This window comes from Copidosoma floridanum, unplaced genomic scaffold (genome assembly GCF_036245765.1).
Source record: "Copidosoma floridanum isolate Cflo_tuat_1 unplaced genomic scaffold, Cflo_Japanese_pri ptg000009l, whole genome shotgun sequence".
NCBI lineage: Eukaryota > Metazoa > Arthropoda > Insecta > Hymenoptera > Encyrtidae > Copidosoma > Copidosoma floridanum.
This window is the reverse complement of record NW_028321886.1, coordinates 2,964,465-2,985,913: the sequence shown is the minus strand read 5'-3', so window position 1 is coordinate 2,985,913 and position 21,449 is coordinate 2,964,465. Positions and strand designations below refer to the sequence as shown.

The following is a 21,449-nucleotide window of genomic DNA, read 5'->3' as shown; positions in this document are numbered from 1 at the left end:
GAGGACGCGACGTGCAAAGGTTTTCCTTTTTTTTTTTTTTTTTTTTTTTTTTCGTTTTGCTTACCTATATTCTTGCGTTTGCGCATACGCTGTACACCTACTCCCTTTCATTTCGCTCTCCTCGGCCATTCGCCCTCCATATATGCGGGGGCCACTGGTTGGTTAAAATTACCCTCGACGGGTCGTATTGCCCGGTATTTTCCCAGAGGAGGAAGACAAACGCCGGGATAGCCGCGCAGTGGCAGCCAAAGCTCACGGAATGCAGATACAAGAGGATGAGGGTATATACTGTATGGATATCCAGCGATGGAAGAAGAAAGGGGAGGGGTGGGGGGGGATGGATGGTCGTGTATTGGCACACGTGCGTAATTGTGGGCCATTTGTCGGGAGGACGTTGGGTCTGTCTGCCGGGGCATACGGAGGAGTACGGAGGGGGGTGGCGCATCCGGCGATGCATCACGGGATCGCGTACACGCGGGCGACGTCGACGGGGACACAGGATGAGACACTGCGCTTCCATGCTCCGCGGAGTAATAGCTAGAGATTTGCCGAGGGTGAAAAAATAAAATACAGAAGAGAAAAAGAAAAAAAGTAGTAGGAGGACAAAGAGGAGGAGTAGATAAATGTGCGAGCGGATCAGAAACCGAGAGCGAGGTATAGGCTAAGCACGAATGAAAGTCGATGCGTGCACGTGAGAGCCTGTGCGTACCGCGGCTCGGTGATTAATGAAGGAGGCGCCCCAGAGTGCCTGCACCGTGTAATAGAGTTCAGAGGTCCCTTCTCTTTCTCTCTCTTTTTCTATTTTTTAACTCTGCAGATGTATTATCTCAGAGTCCTATTCTTGATCCTCTAGCTCCTTGGGATTGTTCGTTTTCTCTTGTCCTCTACCCACGACTTTGTTATTTAAATTATGGATTACTGTGTCCAGAGAATCATCAAACATAAAGAGTTGTTGTGCTTTGCTTGGTAATCTATTGGGCACATTGCTTTTCCTCTTGTAGCTTAAACGTTTTTGTTTTTTGTTTTTTTCTCCAGTGAAATCTTAACCAACACGTTATGAACAAAAAGTGTGGTAGTTTGTACAGAGATAAATGAAATGGCATTGGTGATCGAATAAGTCGGTGAGGAAAAAAGACTTGAAATAACACTGTAACATCATTAGGTAAATAAAGTTGTGTCGGGGGAAAAAAGAGAGCGGGAGTCGTGATTTCTGCCTCCAGCATCCATAAACCGCAAAAAGCAAATGCGAAGCCGTGCCGAGGTATAATCCGAGATCCATTGAGATGCAGCAGAACGAGCCAATTGCAATTCTTTTCCAGCAGCGCCTCTTTTTTTTTCTTTCTTTTCGTACTTGCTTTCCGAATTTTTTTTTCCGTCCCATCCTTGCTCGACTCGTTGAGATTCGTGGCCTCTTTTTGTCTTATCATTTGTTCGAAATAGTTTGCTACAAGTTTTCTGCCCCGGAGCAAGCGGATGGGTCGTCCAGCATCAAAGTTGCGACATCGCCTTCGACGTCTGACTGGAAAATTAAAATTTCTTCCCGATGGAAAACTTTTTGCCCGGTAAAGTTGATCAAGTGCCATCACGTTGTCACGCGATTTTACCAAACTTCCATTGTTTTTCGGCTACGGTATATACGTGCTTGAAAACTCAACGAAATCTCGTTAATTACCGATTTCGCGATTTGCGATCGGTAGTCATTTTAACGAGTTCCCCAACAGTACATACAGCGTATCGATAATCTGCTTAGCTGTACTTCGCGTAGAGCGATTTTTCTCCTCTGCATGTTCGGCATTTGTGCAGTTTGATCGAAATTCCCTCATTGAAACGAACGGAGGAAGAACGGAGGAGAAAAAAAATCTAGGCTGAATTCAAAGATGAGCAATAAGAGTACGATTACGCAGAGCTTTTCGTGAAGGAGGCAAGAGCAAGAGAGAGTGAAAAAAAGGGGCTAAACGAGAGAGGTATATATATATATATATATATATATATATATATATATATATATATATATATATATATATATATATATATATATATATATGTAGAGCGCGCGAAACTTAAGGTCGGGGCATTCGATTATATAGGCAATCCAGTTTATGAAGGCTGGGATATTATAAAAACTACCATCGGTGTAGGGGACCGGGATTTTTCGAGTGTGTACGTCGCTGCCACCGCAAGAACGAGGGTATATTGAAATCATAACGGAGGAGGGAGGGGGAGGCTGTTCATGAATATTATTCAGGTCTTAGAGCAACATAATCCCGAATCGATGACGGGCGAGACGCGAAATCAATTTGCTCCTTCCCCCCTTCGTGCCGTCTCTGCTTCCATCCACTTTTCCGTGTCAACCTCCTTTTCCCCTCTTTTCCCTTTTCCGCGCTCGCATTCAAGTGCACTATACTGCGCTGCTTATGCCGCAGTTGCGCGCCGCGACGATGAAAGATAGGTAGGGACTTCCATATAATACCTGAAGCTTTACTGCGATCCGGTCTTTTGCAAAGCTCGCGCGGCAACAGCACGGAATAATGAGGCCAACTCCGTGGCTCATAAAACGATGTAGACTTTTTCTTTTCTCCTGAATTCGTTCGCTCGTTTCTCTCGGCTTTTCTTATGTTTTTATATACTTATTCCCTCTCTGGTGACTCTTTCCCCCACTCACCGCGTCGTCGTTTTTCCTTCTTTCTTTAAATTCACAATAAAGAGTCGCGGATGAAAAAAAAAAACTGCAGCTTTTATCAAGTCGTTCCTTTATGCGAATCATTAAGAGAAAGTCATTCTCGAGATCCAACCCACAGCTTCGCCGTAGACAAAAGTTGTACTTTTTTAATTTTCATTAGTAAAAGTGGTATTTTTAGCGGAAAAAAAAAAAATTAAAAATAAATAATAATAATAACAATGGATTACATACAGCCATACAACGCACAAGCAGGGCATAGCATTGATTAAAACGATAATGTAAGATTTACATACTTTACTTGCGCGTATATTACGTGTGTGACTCGTAAAAACAACGTAAACGGGTTGTTAATTTACAGTGCCAGAGCCAATATTACCCAGCTATACGGTGGCGCTCATACGTACACTCGCGCGTTTATCGTGCAATTGAATAATCGCGTGAATTCACCCAACAGTGCCCTAACGAAATATGCACAAGTCATCAGCAGCGATTCCCGAGCCAGCCAAGTGCATGTATATATATATGCACACGAGAGCTTCGGTATAATAAGGCCTTCGTGCGCCCGAGCTTGATCTTTCCATTAGCACAAACTGTAATAACACGCACGCATTACGTCGCCCGCGAGGAGAGTTCTGGCTGACGCTTGTGTGCATATACGTATACTCAATTAGCATTGCGTTTGTCTTGCGCGAGTGCGATTCCTCCGCTGCGCTCGTTAGCTCTAATTTCCGCCAAACACAAAGATCAGCATTGTACCCTTGAGAAGTTGCCACCAACTCCGTCTTTCTCGGGGAAAGGGAGCTTGTAAAGGCAAAAAACGGAGGGAAAAAAAAAGACTCGGGCGTCAATTTCGCGTCGGCCGAGGAGGATTAATTCATTAATCGCGGGCATATGAGCTCTCGAGGGTGCCTCCTCTCCCTTATGCTCTCTTCCCGAGCCTGGTACTCGATTAGCCCCGCAAGCCCAGCGCGAAAATTCCCGAGCGATGGGAGGGGCGAGTATCAAGGGGACAAGATTAATAGCGCGCGCGAGAGAAATGACGTGCATGGGCTCTCTGATGTCTCAGAGCATTAAGCTCTCACGAGGATACACACCTACTCACTGTGTAGTACATGCACTATGGCTATGGGAAATATATATATATATATGCGCACGCACGCATATATTTTTGCCCTTACGCCCACACTATTGATCCTACAATTTAATTCATCCGTGTGCGAATGAAATCTGCCTACGCATCTGCTGATCATCCAAATTATACTTGGGCCAAAAAAGAGATTTACTCTGTTAAGAGACGAAGCTTGTACGGTATGAAAACAATGTTTAACACATATCCGTTGGAATGTGGTGAATAAATAAAAAATAAAAAAATTAAAAAAAACAACCAGAAAATACATATGAAATAAAGAAAGCATTTTGTTTTATTTTCGTTGCAGATCCGCTAACTACGTTAACGCAACGGGAGCGTGCGAACTCTCGGACATGGACAGACTGACCGTGGCTGGTTCCGGGGCCTTGGAGGCAGTCAAGGGCGTCGACTACCTCGAAAATCACTGCGTGGACGAGCCCGTCAAACTGTGCGAGTTCAAAAAAATCACGGGTCGCATCCTCAAGACCGTCGACTCGGTTTACCAGGACGTCGCTACAACCGAGGAGTGCCGCGAGCTTTGCCTCAATTCGCCGTTCCGGTGTCACTCTTACGACTACGGTGATACTGGTGACATGGTCTGCCGGCTGAGTCATCATGCCAGAGCTACCTTGTCCGACATACAGGTAAGCTTTAAGACCAATCGATAGCCCCTCTTTTATTGACAAATTTTTCACATCAAACAGCACGAAGCATCAAAGCACAACTTAATTGGTTACTAATTAAATGAGCAATTATTTTTCATCAATATCAGAGCTGTCTGAAAGTTGCTCAGTTTTTTTTTTTCTTTCGTGTAAACTGAAATTTCGTTGTTGCCGTTTGAGCGAAAAAATTTAGATGACTAAATGAATAAAAAAAAAAAAAAATTAAAAAAAAAAAAAAACATAACGAGAGAATACACCCACGCAGGAGCCGTACCTCGACGTACCCGAGGCCTCGACTTACGAGCTGAGCTCGTGCTACAATGTATCCATAGACTGCCTGGCCGGGGACATGGTGGCGCGCATCCAGACGAGCAAGCTCTTCAACGGCAAAGTGTACGCCAAGGGCTCGCCCAACTCGTGCGTACAGGACGTCAAAGGCGCCCTCGAATTTGAGCTGCGCATGGCCTACGACGATCTCGAGTGCAACGTCAAACAGCAGGGCCTCGGCCGCTACCTGAACGACGTGATAATCCAACACCACGACACGATAGTCACGAGCTCGGACCTCGGGCTGGCCGTCACCTGCCAATACGACCTGACCAACAAGACCGTGTCGAACGAGGTCGACCTCGGGGTCCATCGCGACATCAACCCCGTGCTGACCGAGGAGGTGGTCGTCGACTCGCCCAACGTGGCCATGAAGATAACCGACCGCAGCGGCAACGAGGCCATACCATCGGCCGAAGTTGGCGACCCGCTCGCCCTCAAATTCGAGATCCTCGACCCCAACAGTCCCTACGAGATCTTTGTCCGGGAGCTCGTCGCCATGGACGGCGTGGACTCCAGCGAGATCGTCCTCATCGACTCGAGGGGCTGCCCCACCGACCACGTCATCATGGGTCCTCTCTACAAGTCATCCACCTCCGGCAAAGTGAGTTTGTGTCTTGTAATTACTCCCCCCCCCCCGTTTTCATCCTTTCATTCATCGTAAACATCAGCTCTCGCCATCGGGCATGTTAGTCCTCCCGCGGCGCGCAATTGATAAATTACAAATTATATACGCGCCCCTCCCTCCCTTCCTCAACCAAATCACGGAAATTCAAATCGGTTTCCAACTCTCGGTACATACTCTGATGCCCATCATCGTAAATTATGTATATAGATATTCAACATCGAAATCTAAGCCCGCGAGCGATTGCTAATTATAATTCTCGTCGCGTACCTGTACGAGTAAATCATGACGCGATCGGAGTGTATGGGGTATGCTTAGGTGGAGTTGGAGCAAAGGAAAAAAAAAAACAAATAAATGAACCAAAAAATCATCCCGAAGTAATCATGACTAGCGTTGGCAAAAATAATGAGTCCGTAAATACTCGCGCGAGAGGAGCTGGGGGGGGGGGTAAGAAAGAGCGGATCAAGAGCGGGGTGATTAATAGTGCCAAGTGTAAATTGTAATGACGATAAGGAGCCGTAGGCGAGGAATGACGTTGCACCGTTGCGAGCGCACGCGTCCAATGTACGCGTGTTTGTGCATAAAGGTGTGCGCGTACCTCTGTGTGTGTATATATCATACAAACATACAACTCGCCACAAGCAGAGGATCGGAAAAGGAGAGGAGGAAAAAAAAAATCTCAGCTGGTTAACGATCGTTCGTCTCGGGCTAATCAATCAAGCCGGTGGATTTAATGACGCGTGCCGGTGCGAGGGGGCGGCCGATTCACCTGCGTCGACGCAACGACGCCTGATGTGTAATATGCGATTATCATCATCGTCGCCATAAAAATGCGAAATCGGCAGTGGAAGCGGGGGGTAGTTTGTTCGCAGAAGCACGATCTCATCCTCCATCATTTCCTCCACGCGGAAATAAGAGCACGGCGAATAGAGGGGACGCGCCGTGTCTGCACGTAACGCGTTTCATCGACTCGCGCTTTTCACCCCCGGCAGGAGCAGAGCGAGAGACGCGCTATCCGGCAGACTATTCGCGCTTATTAATTTCGACAGGGAAGTCGCGGTTTTTTTTTCACGTCTTTGCATGCGTACCTACAGCCATCCAGGATTCTACAACGCGATGAAAAGGCGACTGTTCCTTCCTACCCCCACTTTTACTGCCCATTTGTCAGCCAGAGGGTAATATTTTTGCTCGATGCGGTGGCGATCCAATGATCTCGCGGATTTCTTGCTAATGAGGGTGAATTGTCGGTGAGACTCCGTTACCGAGTTAAACGAACCTAAAAGGGGCCCTCGGGCCAAGGTTCTCGAAACGGTGGCCTCCATTTAAAGGTAAAACGCGGAATAAAAAGCCAGCTGTACAGAAAAAATTTCTAACGAGGGCTTGAAAAAAAAAAAAAAAAAAAAAAAAAAAAAAAGTGGGGGCGAAGAAAATCCCCTCAAACATTTAGACCGAATGATGGCTAGATGGGCACTCGATGTTGCGAAGGAAGAAACGTAAACATCTCGTTAGGACCGCCATGGTGCAGGTATACGCGATGTTCATTCGAAGAAACATCATCGTTTCCCGGCCCTAGGGAGGGAGAAAAGAAAAAAAAAATCTACGAGAGTTAAATAATTTGCCTTGTAATTACCCGAGAACACACACGCGCTCACAGCTAAAAGAAAGAGGGGGATGAAAGTAAAGGAGAAAAAAAAAATTAGAGTATAGAGCAGCGAAACGAGGGAAGGGTTGAATTTTAAACTGGTCTCTCGTCGAGAGGCGAGTGTTCTTTTCCATTAAAAAAATTTCACGCCCGCGCGAGCGCGACGACTTTGCCCGAGAGGAGAATATATATATATATGTATAAAGTACCACCGGAAAAGCTCACAAAGCGAAACGAGAGTCACGTATACGCGAGCGTCTCCGCGAGCAACTGACATTTTAAGCGAGAAAAATCCTCGACAGCCCGAGGAAAATTACAATTCGAGATTTTGCCTTTCTCCCCCCTCCCCTCCCTACCCACCACGCCATTCTTTGTACGTGCAGCGCACACGCGCGTTCTCCTTTCCGCTCCTTAATTCTCCTGTCCGCGGCTGATAAAACGTCGCATCTGATGTATGGCAACGGTACCGCGAGCGTGAGAGAGCGGTAGAGGAGACACAATATTGCTTCATTAACAAGCAATACCGTAGGCAGCCGGGGAGTGCAAGCTGATCCGGGACACGGCGAGACGGGCTCATTCGTTTTCGCCCGAGCCAAGAGGCCCACGTTTAACAAGCCATACACGGCTATAATTAACACCTCGCGGGTCCCTTGCCACCCCCCCCCTTCCTCGTCCCGTATGCGGACTAAGACGACGCGCGGATGCTACACAGGCTCGTCGTTTGTTGGTGCTGTAATTATGACCCCCGTGTGTTGGCGCGGTAGGATCATGGTGCCGCGAGCGGACGCGTGCCGATCGCAAATATTCTCTCTCGGAAAAACACAGGAGAAATACACACGACGCACGTTGGCTAATTACCGTATTTTGACTGAGCATTTCTACAAGATGGACCGATCGGGGTACCATGGACAGCTTAGCTGTAAAATTGTATGAATTTTCGTATGGGTAGGTACTTATTCTTAGTTAAGCACATGATGCTGTAGTTTATCCATCTGTACATGTACACACGTACACATGAGCAGAGTAACTTTCGATAATAACACTCAACTTTAGTTGGTAAACTTTGTTGCTTACGATCGAACACGTAGTGCTCTGTTTGGGACTAATATAATATATATAAACTTTGCAAAAGTATACCGAGGCGTCGTCCGTACCCCCTCGATTGACCGCGTATTAAAACTTCATACGCCACACCGCATACTTAATACATGCAATATATTGTGACGTTAAATAATGATCCAAATTTCAACTATGCCCGAGTCCCGAGTACCATTGTTTGCAAAACTTATCGCGGGAAAATATACATACAGCCGGCGTGTATTGTACGCATCACGCAACAACACCAACGCGCATTGAAACTACCCCCCCCCTCCCGTACATACCGCGCATACTTCATTTTCCAATAAGCAAGTATTGGAAATCGAAAGTACACGAAGCGCAATCTAATATGATACACATACACGCACACTAGACTGTACAGGCGTATAACAGGTGCCGCGAATAAATGAAATAACAGAGGGACCATTACACGAGCGCAGGTTTAACTCTAAAGGGAACCACTAGGTATGTCATTCGCGGGAATAGTGCTGTATGGTGTGGGAAATTACAGTCGTAGTGTGAAAAAAAAAAAAAAAAAAAAAAAAAAAAAAAAAAAAAAAAAAAAAAAAATACGAGGCAATGTATGATGCAGCCGGGAAAGCAGGAAAGAAGCTCCGCAAATAGAGATCAGACCTGCAAGGCTGGGCGATGATATTTACGAGGAATGGGCTGCTTTATCGGAACTTCCAGACCCATCCCACAGTCCGCCCGCGCTTGTTTGATGTATGTCGCGGAAGTAAGGCTCGCCACGACAAATGCAGTTCGGTCGTGTCCCTCGGCGGGACTGGGCTCCAAATATCCGGTCGAATTCGTCGATTTAAGAGACAAACGCGGACAAAAGAGAAAATGCAATCATTCGAAGGGACGCCACCGCAACAGCGCCATTGATAAAATCCACACAACCTTGCGTTGATCCTCTCGCGCCCTCCCCCCTGCTGGATGAAATATCGCGGAGCGGTCACAAGTGGATGGGATTGGAGGGGGAGGGAAAGCAGGAAGCGTACAAGTGCAGCCAACATAAATCCCAAGGGGCCGCAAGGATGGGCATCTTTCTCGTGCCCATAAACGTGTTTGTGTGTACACGCGCGCTCGATTTTATTAACCGGCGCCCAAGAAAAATGAGAAAAGGCGGGGGGGGGGGGCTGCTCTTCCGGCGTGCTTCCTCGGAAAATTTGCGGAAACTCGTTTCCCACCGCCGAAGCACCGTGCCAACCTCGGGCCGTATGTTAGTCACGCGCAAGGCGTCGGTGGCGGCTGCTTTGAATGAAATTGAAAGCATTTTTCTCGAGGCCTCCCCTCTCGGTGTGTTTCTTTGGGAAATAAATGTTGCCGCGGGTCGAGTGGGCCCACCGGCCGCTCAACCGCACAAAAATGGGAGCTTACGCGGCTCGAGTGGCTCTTCCATTTCCGGCACGCGTTCACGATGTGACACGACTGTCTGATCCGATCCGACACATCGGCGACTTTTCAATAAAGGTTGGCTCGATATTATTTATTTTACATAAGAAAAAACACTATTAATCAACGTACTTGTGTTATAATTTACTCTCGAAGACCCTTTTTCCGGAACACAGCCGAGACGACGCGTGTCGCTAAATCGCACGGTTCGGACGGAAGTCGAGCGTTCAAAGTTATTTTCCGTTAAACTCGCGTGTACTTACCCGGTGTGATTGCATTGCCAAGGAAGAAAAAAACTACATCTTGATTATACAGCTCCACTCTCCGAGCAGCGGTGGCGGTAAACGAGCGTGGATCGGTGTCGTTGGCGCTCGAAACCCGAGCGACGTGATAAACCTTCCCCGATAATTTTAATCTTGATGCGCGTTCGTTGCAATAATGTGATTGAAAAAAAAATATATATATATATATATATATATATATATATATATATATATATATATTTCATGTGTTTCGCTGTTACGACTCGCGTTGCATACTGTAATAAATTAAAAAAAAAGAAATGAAAGACAAGCATGTACGATTATCACACTCGAAATTCGATCGGCCCGCAGGACGCAGATATGTATAAATATTTTATTCTGTCCCCTTCGTCTCTCCACCAAGTGCAGCGCAATGATGACTTAATGTCGCAAGATCTTTTTTCAAAGTCACGAGTTTTACAGTCACTGAGGGGGAAACCGGTATTTTCCCTCCCCCCGGTATGATTATTTATGAGATAGGGAAGCTGTGCGATTTGAAAAAAAAAAAAAAAAACATTCATAGATGGAAGCAGGGCTAGTTGGCTCCAATAGAGAGTCGAACGAGCAAATCGCTGCTACATCCAATCGGACGGGGAAACTTGTACTCAAGTCCCGCGCGATCGGTCGTCACTTTTCTGAATTTCCTCGGGACTGATTTTCGCTCGTGACGATCGCCATAAAATGGGTCACAAAAGGAAAAAGAGAGAGGAAAAGAAAAAAAAAAAAGAAAAGTCGCACTACTTCACCGTAGGTCTAGGTACAGGAAAGGACGAGAGAAAAAAATCAAGGGACTCTCTCTCGCTTCTCACGTTTTCCCGTCGTAATTTCACATAATTGCCGCCATATAAGATCTCGGCTAATAAAGAGCGGGAGAAACAAGCCACGCAATGCATACACACGGATATATATAGATAGATAGATAGATAGGAAATATGTGTACAACATCATAGAAATACCCTTCGTGCCAAGTGCCAAGGAAGAAGAGAAGAGGAGAGAAAGAGAGAGAGTTAACGCTGCACATATGACCGCACGCTCGCGAGAGCTCTCGCAGTGTCCACCGCATCAGCAACACACGAAACGAAAGAGGGGAAGAGAGGGAGGGAGGGAGGGCGAGCGCGCATCCGCATTCTGAGCCGTGCGTTATCCCGGATTCCGCGGCGAGGAATATCGAGCCTTCTTCTCGCTCGCTCGTAAATTCGCTCGGGTCGAGCACAGCGCCCATACGTGCTCCCCCGTCCACCCCTGTGCACGTGCATAGACATAACACCTGTGTGTGTGTGTGTGTGTGTGTGTGTGTGTGTGTGTGTACACCATCCTAACTCTCGTTGTGTATCGCGTGCGCGCGGATTTAAGGGAATTAACGAGGCGTGCCGGTCGCGAAATTATGGTGGTGCAACCCAACGAGCGAGAGAAAAGGAACTGACCGCCGTATTTATGGTGTATACGTGTATACATGCGGAGCCACCCGAGATGGACGGAGATAGATGCACGATGATACCGCGATGCGGATCTGTTTTAGATACGAAGATACGGCTACGTGTGTGCTTTGGATTTCTATTCAACGATCCCTCGTACATATTATATACTCCCTCCCTTCCTCTTTATTACTCGTTATTGCCGAGTTTTGCGTTTCCGTTCGTCCCTACTTTTTTCCTTCGCCATCCCTTGGCCCAGACGCGGTAAAAAAAAAAAAAAAAAAAAAAAAAAAAAAAGTCAAACAGAGTCGCATCCGCGGGAGCCACGTATTACAGATATGTACTTATACACGTACGAGAGCATCGAGGAGGCTCAAGGGCTCGCGTGTTTTCCGGAATTTCGCGGGAGGAACGTGCCGCGAGAGTAGCGGCTGCTTATTCGTTTCAAATGCACAACTAACGCGACCCTCTCGTTCGGGGAGCCGGATAATGCGACCCTCCTGTCCCGAGTCCCGCCACTCCATCAACCGCATACAAACGGCATTCGCTGCCATTATTTGCCAGCAGAGATTCGGATTGCGAAAGTCCATGAGTATACACGGGTATATATAGTGCCTAGTGATGGCCACCGTGCGCATTTTCTCGCTCATCCCTGTGTTTTATTTCCGAGTTAACAGAGAGGGGGGGTAGGGTGGAGAGGAATCCAGAGAGCTGGTTAGTGCTCCACTGTCTGTATACCACTCGAGAACGAACAGACGCACGGACTGCAAATCGTGGAGCATTTCGAGAGGCCCCCCCGAGTAGTTTGGTCGTATCTGTGCGTATATAGTTACCGTCACTCGAATGTACGCATAGAGGGGCACTCTCATACAATTATTTCCCATCATTACAGGGGACACGGTACGAGTACTCTCGATCCTTTTTTTTTTTTTTTTTTTTTTTTTCAAATCAATGACCAAACACACGATTTAATTACCTACAATGTTGCATATACACAAAGCTATACGGATAATGAAACCTTTGTCCCGCAGATCCTGCTGTCGCACTTTGACGCCTTCAAGTTCCCGAGCTCAGAGGTCGTGCAGTTCCGGGCCCTGGTGACGCCGTGCATGCCGAGCTGCGAGCCCGTCCAGTGCGACCAGGAGGAGTCGACGGGCGAGCTGCGCTCCGTCATATCGTACGGGCGTAGGCGCAGGCGTCGCTCGGCCTCGCCCTCCCAGCTCCGGGAGGACCTGCTGCTCGTCCAGTCGATCCAAATAACCGACAAGTTCGGCTTCGAGCAGCGCGAGCACGCCCGACACCCCGGCAACGGCACCAACAGCCACCACCACCTCAACAACCACCTCGGGGACGACGTGTACGCGGAGCTCGACGAGCCAGCCGCCACTTCGGGCCTCATGGGTGTCTGCATGAACACGGCCGAGGCCCTCGTCGCGGGCAGCGTGTTCCTCGTGGCCCAGGTAGCCGTCATAGCCGCGTGGGCCTTCACCTGGCAGCGTCGCCGTCAAATCCTCAAGCACCAGGAGGCCCTCTCGGTGTCGGTGTCGGTGCCCGGGCTCCACAGCGGCAGAGCCGACAGTCTTTGTAAGCTCTACGACGCCCAGGCCTACTCGCGCCGCTTCTGACTCCTCGTCGCCACCCCCCGCCGCTCGCAATGATCATCATTATCATTGTTGCAAAATTATTACGATTATCATGATTAACACTATTGCTGCTGTCGTCGTGTATGCATGATGATCTTGAATGATCAGCGCGCGCTTGTACGTGTAATGTTTGTTTCGCTTCGTAGCAGCTGCATTGAGTATTATATATAGCCTTTCGCGCGTACACGTTGCACGCCCGAGCTCGATTATCATTGTTGTCGCGATGACGTGACACATGGTCAAAAGGTACTCGAGAACGAAGGTCCGCGGAGGGCCGAGAAGAGGTAAGGGAGCTCGTTGCAACGCGGAGGGACGCTGGCTCCCTTTCGTTTTCTCCTCGCCCTGCGACTTTGTATCTCGTATCTCGCTTCGCGGCATAATACCACATTGCATCTTCTAAAGTAATGCATTTTGTGTATATGCTGGTGCAACGTGTCGGTGCGAACGGCTTCTTTATTGAAAAGATCCAGGTATTTTTCCTATTTGGGCGAATCGGCCGAGGGACCGATGAGTACAAAGGCCTCGGATCAACGGCTCCAGTGGGACCGTGAAGATGAGTCGGCATGAAGAAAAAAAATATACATATATATATATATATATATATATATATATATATATATATATATATATATATATATATATATGTACATGATTCGCCCATGTAGGACACAATACCGATTTTTTCCCTCAAGTGCTGTATTTTTTGTGAGTGCCGAAACAATTGTATATCGATACAATCGAGCAATATTGGGAGAATAACGCAGTGTTAAAATTAGCCAAATGTAATTAAGGTATTTTGAGATGAATTTTCTTTTATCTCTTTCATCAAAACCTATCATTTACTCTGGTCTTCCCCAACATTGCTCGTGTGAGTGATAAACGTGGATAATATACATATATACATACGTACTTTTAATACTTTTAATAAGGATACAATTTACAAATGATTCTCCCAACGTGAGAAAAACATATCGTGCTTTTTGAGCTTTTGTGAAGGTATTCGATTCAGTACCAGCGTGCTTACATCGCGCGAGAGAGAGCTTTCGAAAAATCTCACGATGAATATTTCCCCGACATCCTCAGCTCCTCGACCTTGAGAGCACAGTATTGTCACTTCCAAGGGAAGGATCCATCAAAAGCGTGCCGGGAATTTTTAAGCACCGTATAGCTCAAAAGCCCCGTAAAGGTGTGTTTGACGCGTTTTTTTTTTTTTAAATGTGCTTCTTTTCTTTCACCCCCCCCCCCCCCTCAATGAGAATAGATCTCGCGATGTAGTGTACCGGCGTGCCAAGGAGACGACAAAAGGAATCTTTCGTCCCTTCGATCAACCCTCCCCGGCACGTCGCGACACGCAGTTGAATTCAAAGGGGGGATGACTTCGACGTTACTTACGTGCCAGTCGTCAATGATCACCGTCGGGTCCCCCCCCCTTTTTTTTTTTTTTTTTTTTTTTTTTTCTATTTCATAATACTTTTTCCCGTGAACCTGCTCCCCACAGCGAGTCTTCTTACTTGTTATGATTAAATTGTTGCGTACCAATCGACGGGAACAATTTCGCTTTTTCAGGCGCAATCAGGGAACAGCGAATCTATCTTGCAGGTGGCTATCGATTCACTTTGAAACGTTTAACCCACTTGATTCGGTGTAATGGGGTTTTACCATCTTACAAACACTGGACTTACCGGGCGATATTACGCGAGTAAAATAATTAAAAGGAAAACTTTCCGTCGGAATTTCAAGCAGCAGCAGCAGCAACACGTTCAACATCAAAGGAACCTCGAGGGATACACGGGGAGGGACGAAGAGCTTTTCAAAGGAAGGCAGTAGATCCATACAGGGAGGGCGAGACACGACGAGGCGTGGTGGGCCACAAGGTGATGAAGGTCGAGGAATATTTGCTCCGAAGCGCGGATCCTAATTAGCATTGGGAATTGGGGGTGATTATGTAGACCATGTGCTCGGAGGGGGACCGGCGGAGGATCTCCAAGACGGTGTATACATCGTATGTAGAGCAGGGATGCGCTGATGTATTATATCGAGGGGAGAGACAGAAGCACGACGGGGCTAGATTGATAATTGCCTAATATACCCTATTCTCTCTGTCGGCCTTCCCTGTTTTTTCCCCCGGTGATCGGCTCTCGGCAACACGTCTTTTTTGCATTTATCATCATCGTGCGGTGTCTTGCTTCCATCTCTCCCCTCGGTTCTACTAGGCGCGGCCACCTATGCGTGTGAAATTCGATAAGCAGCAGCGGCAGAGCCCGTTTTCATAACGTGAGACGCCGGCGCCCCCGCCAGGCTTTAATTGAGATAACGTTAATAATTATATACACATGCGCACCGAATGCGGACGGAGAGCAGAGGCACGGGCGATTACGTGGGTATCGCGCGGGGAAAAAGAAAGACCGGAATATCGAGTTTCCTCCTGCGTGTGGTAGCTTTGCTTCGGATCGAGTTTCCGTCGCGAATCGCGTTTGTTTTGCTGCTGCTGTTACTTTGATACAGCATAACAGGCCAATTTTTCACAATGGTACACAATGTTTAATAATGTACGAGAAACTATGATAACAAAACAAAAAAAGAAATAATAATAATAATAATAATAACAAAGGATAACAGTAATAATTCTGAGGCTGATTTTCAGTTTATAACGTGCCTGCACAGCTACGATTTAATTCCTTCGTTTGCATTCGCGTATTTATTCCAAGCATTTGTCAAGCGTTGGTCGCTCGATGGCTAGTCAAACGAGTTGTTTCGCCGTCCTCCCGGTCTCTGATCGTATACATAAATTCTTAGATAAAAGCTTTGCGGGGGGCAGGGGAGGAAAAGAAGGATTCCAGTTTGTAGGTTGGATCGCTCCTAGTAAAAGCATTGAAAAAGTATCGCAAGATCTTTCCCTCTTCAATAAGAAGACTCGCTGTAATGGGGAAGGAAAGGGGGGGGGGGAGAAGGGAAAAAAGGCAGCAACGACGATTTATTCGAAGCGTTAAAATTTTACTCAACGATGGTGCAATTTTTTAATTTTTATTTTATTTAATTTTTTTTCTAGAGAACCCGGTGACAAATTATTTTTTCTTCCCTTCGTTCTCCATGCAGATCCGGCAACCCAGCTAAAACAGTATAAGTACCTATTATATCCCATACGCTTGTGGTAAGAGGGTAGAGCCAATAAATTAACGCAAGTCCGGCAATTATACGATACCTGATGTGTGTGTTGTACTTAAATATACGTACGAGTAGAGAAACACTTGCGTAGTATTCGTATTAATATAATAATATGTAATCTGGTGCTCTTGTGTCGTGTTTCGCGTCGCTCGTACTTCCCTTTTCCCCCAACTCCACTGTCACTGTGTACACGGATGAGCGACGTCGACGCGATTTTACATATATATATATATACGGAGAGAAAAAATAGTGCGACTTACGCGATCAAGATCCTCGCTTCTTCTTTTCTATTTTTTTCCTCTAAATTTTTGAAAATTTCTCAATTCAAAGAAGCGAGTATTCCGGTCGCGCCAGTGCAAATCTGAGCTGCGTACACGCGTATCATTATACGGTGTACGCAGCAACAGCAGTTTCATGATAATGATGATGTGCTTCAACCCTTGACTGGGAATTGAAGTAACATGTAGGTCGACGCACTTCTCGTCGAGTCGATCGAGCACTGGGAAAGAGGGAGGCGAAAACTTGTCCGCACGCCGAGCGAATAAACAAATGAGTAGATAAACATGTATCCTCGAACTTGATCGCACTCGATGATAACTGCGCGACCAACAGGATTTTCCAATCATCCTCGTATTCTCCTACCTCCCCCCACCCAGGCCACATTTACCCTTTGATTTTATTATTTTTCCTTCATCATTACGAGGAAGACACGAGAAGAGTAATAGCAATAATTATGTTTATTAAACGTGTATACGATACCTACTATATGTAACGAACAAATTTATATTCTTAATCAACGAAGAGTTAAGCAAGAGAGATGAAGCAACACAACGTTTGCGCGATAAGAGATAATCGTTCGTAAGGAACAAACAAGCCTATATACATAATAATTATACATAAATACAAACATACATGTACTCGAGTATGAAATATACGTAAGTATACAGTAAAGAAAAGAAAATAAAAAACAAAAAAAAAAAAAACAAAAAAAAAAAAAAACAGTAAAGTAAAAATAAAACAATGAGACGAAAATTGGGCTCGAGGACGACCGCTCGTACTAAAAAAAAAAAAAATAATCTCTAGCTCATGAGCAATAAAATACTATCAATTACCAATCTTACCCTCTCCTATATACATTACTTCCGACTCATCACCTCCGCGTTTGAACTTCTCATTCAGCACATCACTTTGCCAAGCCGATTGACGACTCATTAACTCACTCTGGCGACCGAAAGGCGCACGAGCCAGTTAATGCCGCAACGAGCCTGCCCTCGTCTTTATTCCCTGAATCTTACAATTTTCCATGAACCAATATACCCCCCCATCATAGTCTGCACGTCGTAGTAGACGTAGGTGCTTGTCCTCGAGCCCGAGGTGCGCGCCTGAGCACTTTTTGACGCTCGAAAAGCTCGAGTCTGCTCTGTACCCTGACTAACGTGCGCAATTCTGCCTCCTCTCACCTTTCGCAACACCCTTCAGCCCACAAAATTTCAAGTTAAATTTTCGATTCTTTGCCCGCAGCCCTTCCAAATTCTCCCCCTCCCCCCTACTGCAATGGCGATACCCTCGCCATCAGTGCACGATTATCGTCACGTACAGAGCTTACCCGGCACACCGAGCGCTCATTCTTACATTATCGGCGCACCAGCATCGCTTATTTATTATTAATATGAGATAACACTATATATAATTATACGTCAGCATATGCGTTTATTATATTATTTCTTCCCATCAATTTTTTTTTCTTTGTCTCGCTATCCACCTCAACTCATCTCCTCTCCCTGGTCCTTTTTTTTTCATTCCCTTTCGTCGCACGAGTAACGATTTTTCTTTTCCTTCGCCCAGAACTGCATCCGAGCGTTATTTTTCTCATCACCTTTGCGGCAACCATTGCAATGATAACAGTATCACTACCAAGAACAAAAGAGAGAGAGAGAGGAAAAAAGGGTGGCGTAAATTTTATCTTTTTATGTTTTACGAAGCTCGGAAAGTGCATGCTGGGCGAGCGTTTTGTCAATGACATTATACGTGTGTGCGTCTCTCCTTTTGTACTATTGAGTCATCTCTAGCGTTGAACCCATCGTTAACGTCGGTACCGTTACTTTGTACATAGATTATAAGGTACAGAGAAATAAACTCATTTTCTAACGAACGCATCGTTTCTTTATTTTCATCGTCACCGCAACATACACATTACTCCACAATGCATTCCATGTATAATTATATATTTGCATACCACCAACAATTTCCATAGTCCTGTTTTTTTTTTTTTTTTTTTTTTTTTTTTTTTTATTTCCACAGGAATACGCAGAGGTTCATCGCTTCGTCGTCACGTGCTCTGTTTCTTTTTTTCCTTTTTACTTTGAAAGTAGTATTTTTATTGCAAGTTTCAAAACGATAAATAGTGGGACGAACGACACAATGGTAACAATGGCATGTCTGCGATAAAGATTGATACGGCTTATTACTGACTATCCTAAAAATCGGATGGCCTTGGAAAAAAAAAAAAAAAATATATATATCAGGAGAGATCCTCGAGCAACATAGCTTTTAAAGTAGGTATAGTAGCCAGAAGGAGCTAATCGGACGCTGTTCCAATTCCAAGCGGAAAACCAAGACAGAAGGCAAAAGCGAGAGTAACAGGAAGAATCACGGCTCGGGCTCCGTTGTCGTTTCCTTGCTTTGTACTTGGACCGTTTTTCTGTTTGTTGCTAATGCTGCTTCGTCAAACGACTTTCTCTCTCTCTCTCCCTCCCTTTTTTTTTCTCTCGCGCAATTATTTGCACTGTAGCAACAGCCACAGGGAGGAAGGTAGAGAGAGAAAGAGAGAGAGAGAGTAGGTGCACAGGGGCCGATGTCTATCTCGAGGTAACTGACCAGCCACTCGACGTTTTCAAGCCAGCGAACGAGCGAGCCAGTAAGTACCCACACACACACCCATATATACATATATATCCACCTCATTACCGGAGATACTTTCGTTTATTGTTTCGACTTCCTTCGCTGTGCGCCAACTAACGCGTTGCTAATTCCCCCCAGGGATTTATGCCATGGCTGTTTGTTGGAACGGCATCAATAAACAAGACAACAAAGACAACACCAACAACAACAGAAATATATAGCAAAAAATTTTAATGAAATTGTATTCGTGCAGGCAGCGAAAGAGCTAACCGTGGGAATGTATATTAAAATATGAATTATTTTCACTGCAGCAATGTAGGTAACATACAATACAAATCTCGGTGAGAGTGACGTTTATTATGGTCTCGAGAGAAAGGAGATGCTACACGCCATGGCGCTCGAGAGATGATTATGTCACGTTCTCGCCGAATGAGAATCCGAGATGAAATTGAAGTTGTTGCGTACACACACAATTGCAGAAAACACTGTTGTTCTCAAATAATTATTTTTGCCTGCGTTATATGTATATTTTACACATCGTCATTATAATTATTGCGCGCTGTAGGTCCTTTTGTCGAGAATCACGGGAACAAAAGATTTTTGTTTGCGATGCGAAAGGGATGACAGAGTTTTATTTTTTAATAAAGCCGACATCTCGCGACTTTATTCGCCTTCGCAGTATATAGAAGCTCACAAGAGACGAGCGAAGGATTCGCGCTTGAAAATTTTTACTCCACTGTCTTCATTATGGTGAATGCATACTATACACATATTTTTCCATGCCTGTGAGTACCTCCCCTTTTTTTTCGAACATTCCACATTCGGATTTACGAGATTCCCTAGAACGAAAGAAAAGAGGCGCGACCTCGTCTAGACACGGGGGAGCTTGCGAGCGTATTTCGGATTTTACGACGACACTAAACTGATTCCGATGCAACATCATGTTCACGTGAATCTCAAACTGAATTTTTCTTCGCGTGCACCTCTTTTACGCGAGAACTTTTACGCACATGCATACAATGCACAAGTCACCGAGGCTCTACTCGTCCTTTTACGATTCGTACGAAATTATTCATACGAAATTACATCAATAAATTTGTAAAGAAAAATAATACAACAATTTTTTTTTATACACAGGTATAACCATCAAAGTTGAAAATTGGAGTTTAAAACGTAGAATTAACACAGCGGCAAAATAATATGGAATGAAAAAATAATAATATTCCACGAGTACGGAAAAGGCTGCTACATAGATGAAAGAGCGCATTGTTTGAAGTGGAATGAAGAACTGGACGGAGAAGAGGGAGGGGCACATCGGCGACATCGTATCAGTTTCCTTGACTTTGAGCAAGTGCCACACGCCGCACGACGGAACAACGAGGGTTTTAGTGCGAAAAGATGGCTCGGCGAAGTAGATCGAGGAGGGAAAAGAAAATGTCACGAAAACGAGAGTATATAGGTGCATACAGAGAAGCTCGACGAGAGCTGTGGGTGTGCACCCGTATACAAACCTTGGAACACGTATAGGCTTTTGGCCACCCATCATGTACACTTACACATAACCAGTACTGCCCCACACATGTATTAACGCAGTACATGCGTATAGAGTGAAAGTACAAACGATGTGCTAAAAATGAGATACGTCTTCGTCCGCGAGCTTTTCGAGAAGAGCAGGAGATGTTGTACTTGCGAGCTTTGGGTACTGGCCAAGCCAAGGGATGCGCGCTCCAGGAACAAAGAAATCTGAGGCGAGCGACAATCGAGCCGATGGGACTTATACTTATACTATACGTACAGTACATGCCAATTTACACGCAATATGGTTTCGTACAAGAAAAGCTTTGGATATGGAAAGAGAATCGAATTTTCAAGGCTGAATTCCAGGCGCGCGTTGTCCGAAGCACGAGGGGAAAAAACGGTAAGGCGCGTCGTGACATCGGCAGTTTGAGCAGTAAAAAGGATGGAGGACGTAGGGCGTAGGCACACAGTAATAGTCGCTCTTTTGCATCAAGCATCGCTCGTGGACATGAAATTAAGTCGAGCTTAAAGAAGGGCCGAAAAAAAAGTTGTCATTCCTCCGAAGGAATGAGGTACGGGGAGAGGGGGGAGGGGCAAGGAGACGGAGCTCAGCAGGGATGTGGGGAAAAGCTGGGGTGGAGACATTGTTCACCGACGAAAGCGAATTCCGTGGCCTCAGCTCGCAAGACCGCTGAGTTTACGAACGGCTCTACGTGACTCCGTGCCTCGAGGTAATTACGATGCCCTAGATAATACAGTGTAGGTATATATACGAGCGATTCGAGAAATGTGGCTTGCAGCCTTGCGTGCTGATGCCGAAGAATCTGGGAAATAAAATAAGTGAAAAATGTGATACAATATACCGAACCGAGTTGCCAACGAAGCCCATGCTGGTTTTCCATATCAATGGTTCTTTTGAGATTCGTTGTGTTTTAATGACAACG

The 21,449-nt window shown here is 45.8% G+C and overlaps 2 protein-coding genes across 4 annotated transcripts in view; one reads left to right on the top strand and one right to left on the bottom strand.

Annotated features, from left to right (window-relative positions):
* The window catches only part of neo (ZP and PAN domain-containing protein neyo), a 73,341-nt gene extending 60,438 nt beyond the window's left edge, over positions 1–12,903 (top strand). The window contains exons 3-5 of the mRNA XM_014361573.2: positions 4,117–4,453; positions 4,737–5,402; positions 12,310–12,903. Of these exons, the coding sequence (XP_014217059.2) occupies positions 4,117–4,453; positions 4,737–5,402; positions 12,310–12,903 (1,597 nt within the window). The remainder of the gene's footprint in view (positions 1–4,116; positions 4,454–4,736; positions 5,403–12,309) is intronic.
* Positions 1–21,449, bottom strand: part of Atg16 (Autophagy-related 16) — a 324,538-nt gene that overhangs the window by 227,024 nt on the left and 76,065 nt on the right. The window lies entirely within an intron of this gene.